We start from the raw sequence: 6,000 nt of genomic DNA on the forward strand, positions 1-6,000 counted from the left end.
GAGCATTTCTCCTGCGTTACTCATGTCCCAAATTTTTCTTTCTAGATGGCCGCCCTTCAGAGTCCCTTCTATGGTGATAAAATGAACCTGTTTTCCCTCTGCCAAAAGATAGAGCAGTGTGATTACCCACCTCTTCCAACCGAACATTATTCTGACAAGGTGAGTAAATGGCAGAGCAGCTAAATGCTCTCTTGGGCCTTGAATAGAAGGAGCACCCCACACGCAAACACCAGGGAGCTAAAGTTTGGGGCATCGTCAGGCAGGTGCCCTAAGACGTGCTTTGGCACATCTCCAGAGCCTTTTTGGAAGGGAAAAATGCACGCCTGTTCACATAGTACATGGTCAGAAGCTGTTTCCAATCATGTACCATAAAGCAGCAAGCGGACAGGGGAGTGATACTTGCTGAAGGCAGAAGTAAGTAAGTAAACTAAGTAAAATTTGGCTTCTTTTCCTCCTCAGGTGCACAACGTAGCATGGCTGGGGCCACGCATGTTGCAAACAGCCACTTAGTGTCTACTGAAATCTAGCTTGTTTTCTCAGTATGGCCTCTAGGGAATCTCAGTGCATATACGTGGAGCATAATCACTTGGGAAATACACTGACTTAAGGATGAGCGTAAGGCGGACCTGAGAGAGGTTGGTGGATGGTGTTCCCTCCTGCCACCTTTTAAACAAATATATACACAGTTAGAATTGGAAATAGGCAGCCTTGAGTATTCCAGTCATCTTGTTGCAAAATGTGCAGCTTATTAGCTCTGCTTTGCTCGAGTGCTAAACAGGGGCATTGCTTAGATGGGTGGATGGTCACTGCTACACGGAAGCTGTGGGAAAACCTGGGGGCAGTGTGCCTGAGCAGTTTCCAGTAGGCAGGGAGAGCAGGCTCCAGGGCTGTGCCCTCCTCTCCAGAATAAAATAGGGTAAACACCAATGTGGACATTTGCCCAGTTCTTGAACGGTATCCAAGTTGTAGGTGCTGGCCTTTCTTGGCACAAAATTTAATCCCTGGATGCCATACGCAGCTCCTTGGCTGCTTCTCTGAGGAAATTGGCCAGGCACATTCCTTCCCGTCCTGGACGGCGTCTGCCAAATGGCTCTGGCTGCTGGTGACCCCACGTTGGATAAGTGCCCACATGTCCCCTCTCCCTGCCCACAGCTGACTCCGGAGGCAGTGTTTGATGCCGCCATATTGGTCCCTCTTGGTGACTTGCAGGCTTGAGCGTGATTTCTTACAGACAGGCCATTCTTGTGGAACAGCCAGGCTCCGAATGCGTGTTTTCCTTTGCCATGCTGCTGTTCCAGCCCCTTCGAATCTGCCTTCTGGCAGCAGGAATTAGTGCATGTTGACAGATGTGTTTCCTGTCTCTCCAATTACTGTCGGTTTGCCTCCCTCTGGCAGTGCTAAAGAGAGTGTGCAGTCTAGTGATACAATTCAGGGTGAGAAAGATGGTTGAGAGCTCAAATAAAAGTGGCAGGTCCCAGAGAACTCCATTCCAGATGGTGCATTTGCATGCAACAGGATGCAGAGGCCAGCACACTGGATGAACTGCTGCTGTTGTGTGAAACTGCACCAGTTCTTTTATACACAGAGAGAGAGAGAGAGAGACAGAGAGAGAGAGAGAGAATTTTAGGCACGCAAGTAAACATTTAGTCTCTGGAGCATTGACTTGGCATTTCATAGCGGTCCAGTCTGTGTGGGTCAGGAAAATGCTTTCTGGGGAGAGTCTGTACTGTGAAGTTGTGCTGCCCTCCTGAAGGAAAGGCACAGAAGACTAGTGTGTGGTATCTGGTGGTGGCCGCAGGGGTCTTTAGGTTTTGTGAGGGGTAACAGGGCAGGCGGCCCATCTCTCAGGGGTTGCTGCTAGTTCTGCTTTCCACCTTTGACTGTGGGAGGAGAAAGTCAAAAGCTTCTTTATTCCTTGCACAACTGCTTCCATGCCTGCCATGTCTTCCTTCCTAGTTACATGACTGACTTCCTGTGAGGTCATCCGGGGTGGGGAGCTTTGGTCATTCTCTTACTGTAGCCTAGAAACTCTTACTCATGCTGGATTGCATTTGAGAAAAGTACAGAAGGCTTTATGCACCAGTCAGCAAGCATCTTCAGTCGGTCCTCTCCTCGCAAGAAACTGCCCTTCTAGCACCTGTGAGCAGCTCTGCCTGATGAGTGGGGCCTGATTGTGCGATGGCCATGCTTTTAATTACCATTAAAATAATTGGGTCTGTTGCTACGAGGAGGATGGGGGAAGATCAGAGGCTCAAGGCATATTCTCTCCCTCTGGTGCCATAGGGTGTGTAAGCTGCTTCCAGGGGCTGTGCAATTAAAAACTGTCTTTCAAATGCAAAACGAAAAGGGGGGAGCTGGAGCTATTTTCTACATTTGCCTTATTATACAAGCAGTAGCCATGTGAGCAAGAGGGTCGCTGCAAGGACTGTCTGCCTAAATTGGCCTTTGCATCCTGATGCCTTCCAGATGTTCTGAACTGCAGCTCGCTAGGGAGTGGTACTCTAGTGTATCTGTACCAGTTTAGCAAAATGGAAATGGACTGCCTGCAAGTTGATCCCAACTTATGGCTACCTGTGAGTTAGGGTTTTCATGGTAAGCAGTATTCAGAGGGGGTTTACCATTGCCTCCCTCTGCGGCTAGTCCTCCCCAGTCTGGTCCAAACTGACAAGCAAAGAACTACCTGGTTCCCTGCCCCTTCCTCTGTATCCAAGCCAGATATCTCCCAGTTCAGTTGTAGTGGTCTCCTGTGTGAGATTCTGTTAGGCAACTGCACCTTCCTGAAGAATTACCTCTGCATGGTAATTCAAGCTCACTTTAATGCAAGTTTCACACATGCTGTCTTAGCCTGGTACCTTCCAGATGATGTTTTGACTACAGTGCTCACCATCCCTGGCCATTGGCCTTGTCGGCTGGAAATCCCAGCAACTTCTGGAGGTCACCAGGTTGGGGAAGGCTGTTCTACCATTTAGCATATGCCCAGCCATTCCAATTGTGTATATAGGAAGATTAGCTAAACGTGCATTAGGTGCCCTCTTTGAAAGCTGAGCCACAACCTTGACAGGCCATTCCTCCTCTTCACCAAACACAGAATACCAGCAGAATGGGAGTTATTGCAAATTAGGGCTTTCACATTGACTCTCTAGGTGTATGCCTCTCTTTCATGGGAAGCTTTCACATTTTGCCAACTACTGCAAAACTTAAATGCCTGAGCCATTTCCAGAGGCTATGCCTAGATTCATTAGATAAGTGAAAGGAGTTGCAGACTGATGTTGAACCGGTACAGGCTAATTGATGGTAGTGGACAGTGAACGTGAGAATCATGAATTCTGCATCTACAGTACTGGCGTTCCCAATCATCTCAGTATCTGCAAGTGTTCTGCGTTCTAACAGTTCTGCTTTTCTCTTGGAATATGTGGGTGGGTGTATACATGGATTTTAAGACAACTGAAATAAAATAAGGAGCTGAACTCAAGGCTGTTGGAATGTTTCATTCATATACTGATGATGGAGGGCTTGGATGCCTTCCAGGTGGGATTTGGGCCTGGTTGCACCACTAGGCATGTGTGTTTGGGGGGTGGTGGATGGCAGGGTGTTTCATGGGCCTCTTGCATCTTCCTTGCAGTTGCGGGAGCTGGTCAGCATGTGCATATACCCAGATCCTGATCAGAGACCTGACATTGGTTACGTGCACCAGCTAGCGAAACAGATGCACGTGTGGACCTCCAGCACTTGAAGAGTCAGCCGGTGTTGCTCCAAGAAAAGCCATCCCAGCTTAGTCTTACTTGAACCTTCTGTCTCAGACGAAACCAAGAGGTGCCTCGCCATCTTAAGCGGGAAGAGTTGAGCCTTCCTAGGAAGACGCTTCATGATTTCTGCAGGCCATTTGCAGGGGCGCTCACAGAGTGGATCCACTCTGAGTGAAGGCTGTGAGATGTTGCTGCAAGTGTGTTACTTTTTAAAAAGCCAATAACATGTTACAGACATAGATCACTTAGAAGATCCTTTCTTAAAACTGTTGTGTGTAATCTAGGTTAGGCTATTATAGCAAGGGTTTCTCATTTGTGTATTTGACACGCCCCTTGTATCTTAACTAATGTGAAATATTGAAATAATTCCTTTGGTGAAATCACTTTATACTAATGTAAGGATTACAGTAGATTTTGTGTAATTTGTATAACTGCTACTTTTGCCTCTTCTGCAAATGGTTTAGAAAGTTCTTTCTAGTTCATAATTTTTTTAAAAACATCCAGCCTGGAATTTTTGTACTTCTCTCCTTTGCAAAAATAGGGCATGGGGAGGGAACACTTTTGATTTTTTTTAATTGAAACTTTGGGATGTTTTGCAATGCATTTTATTTGTCACTATGGCTGCAGTCAGTGAGGCCTCCATGACAGGCCTCAAACCAAAGCTTTTTTTGTCAATTTCTGTGCCAGTGCTTGGCCCAGATCTTGTGAGACACTCTCAGTAGCCATTCTTACATGACCAGTGTTACTGTAAGCAGAAGTTTGGGATTGCGGAAGATGCCCTTATAAAATCAGTGGTACTTCAGCCACCCGCAACTACCTTGAAGACAGTGTTTTAAACATAATGTAAATGGTATTTTACATTGACCATGAAATAAGGGAGGTTAAGAGAGAGATTCTTTCATTTTAACTCAAATGATTACCCACACTACTTTACTGTGAAGACTCATTGATGAATGTGAATATTTTAAACAAGCTGATTTGAAGGAAATATTAAAACTTTTCATTTACGTTTACTTTCAGTCAGCCAAATTACTTCATTGACTTGGTGATTCAGTTTCTGTTGACCCTAGAAACGCTTTGCTTAGGGAAGCCAGCTTTCTCCTACATCTGCCTTTTTTTGGAGGAATGGTGCTCAATCAGCTTCAGTATTTCTGACGGATGCTATTTAGAGAGGGATGGCCACCTTTCTTATGTTGAAATGTGGCCTCTAGGTTCTTTTCAAAGTAGATTCTCATTTTGCTGGAAATAAAGGATTGAACATACCTCCTTCCTTTGGTGGGTTCTATATAGTTCAATCACTGCCTTAAGTGGAGAATAGTGCTTGCTACTAAACAGTTCTGAAACTATCTGCAAAGGTGTTAATGTTTAGTTGCTGTGAAAGATCCTGGCAGTGCAAACCCATAAAGAAGTCCAGCCTATTGATCTTGGAGGAAAGGCAGAAAATTTCAGCTTTATTGTAAGCCAGCTGCATGTCTTCTGCTTATAAACTTTCTGGTGGTAGTAATCTGTAAATGCAAGCAAAAGGAGTCTCCTCCATGGCACTGCAGGCTTCATTTGAACTATATACAACCTGGTCTTGGGGTGCAACATTGAACAGAGCTCTGGCTGTTGGGTGGATCTGCTAAATCTGGGTTCTTGCTTACTTACACCTTAAGGTCTTTTAGTGCTTAAGTAAATGTATTTCCAAAGAAATGTTTTGCAACTGTGCATTTTTAGGTAAGATTTAAATGACTTACAAAATAAACAGTTTTCTTTGTAGAAAGAACAGAGGTGCCTGGTGTAAAGGAATACTTTCTGCTGATATTTTTGGCAATCTTGCATGTAACAGTGACTTTATCTTGAGGAAAGAGGATTTCTCTTACTTATGGGCTGAAATGGTTGACCAGTAAACTACAGCCCAGGGTACCTGTTCAAGTATTTAAATAATGCAAATACAAGTTTCAAGGACAGCAGGTAAGAAAATAGTACTTTTTAAGTTAGCATCAAGCTCAACCCTATTCAAGCTGACATTCTGCCCACCCTGAACTTAGAAAAATATTTGTTGCCACATTTAAGTGTGCCAGGTCCCCCCCCCCCAAATTTTAGGTGTCTTGCAACTATCAGTACAAAGTGGCTTTATTGCCACTGGGCATTGACTAACAGAGTCAGAGATTTATCAAAGCAACAGAAAACTTCCAGCTTCTTGTCATTTCCATGACTGTTCTTTCCTCTTTCTTGTCCCTTTACAAATCATTTTGTTAACCTCCTGCCTTTG

At 44.9% G+C, this 6,000-nt stretch overlaps 1 protein-coding gene across 7 annotated transcripts in view; it reads left to right on the forward strand.

Annotated features, from left to right (window-relative positions):
- The window catches only part of NEK6 (NIMA related kinase 6), a 116,730-nt gene extending 111,219 nt beyond the window's left edge, over positions 1-5,511 (forward strand). For all 7 annotated transcript variants that reach the window (XM_061604263.1, XM_061604262.1, XM_061604261.1 and 4 more), the window contains 2 exons: positions 46-159; positions 3,623-5,511. In XM_061604263.1, coding sequence (XP_061460247.1) covers positions 46-159; positions 3,623-3,733 — 225 coding nt within the window. In that variant the 3' untranslated portion in view covers positions 3,734-5,511. The remainder of the gene's footprint in view (positions 1-45; positions 160-3,622) is intronic.
- The last annotated feature ends 489 nt before the right edge of the window (positions 5,512-6,000 follow it).

This window comes from Rhineura floridana, chromosome 20 (assembly GCF_030035675.1).
Source record: "Rhineura floridana isolate rRhiFlo1 chromosome 20, rRhiFlo1.hap2, whole genome shotgun sequence".
In the NCBI taxonomy this organism is placed as follows: Eukaryota; Metazoa; Chordata; class Lepidosauria; order Squamata; family Rhineuridae; genus Rhineura; species Rhineura floridana.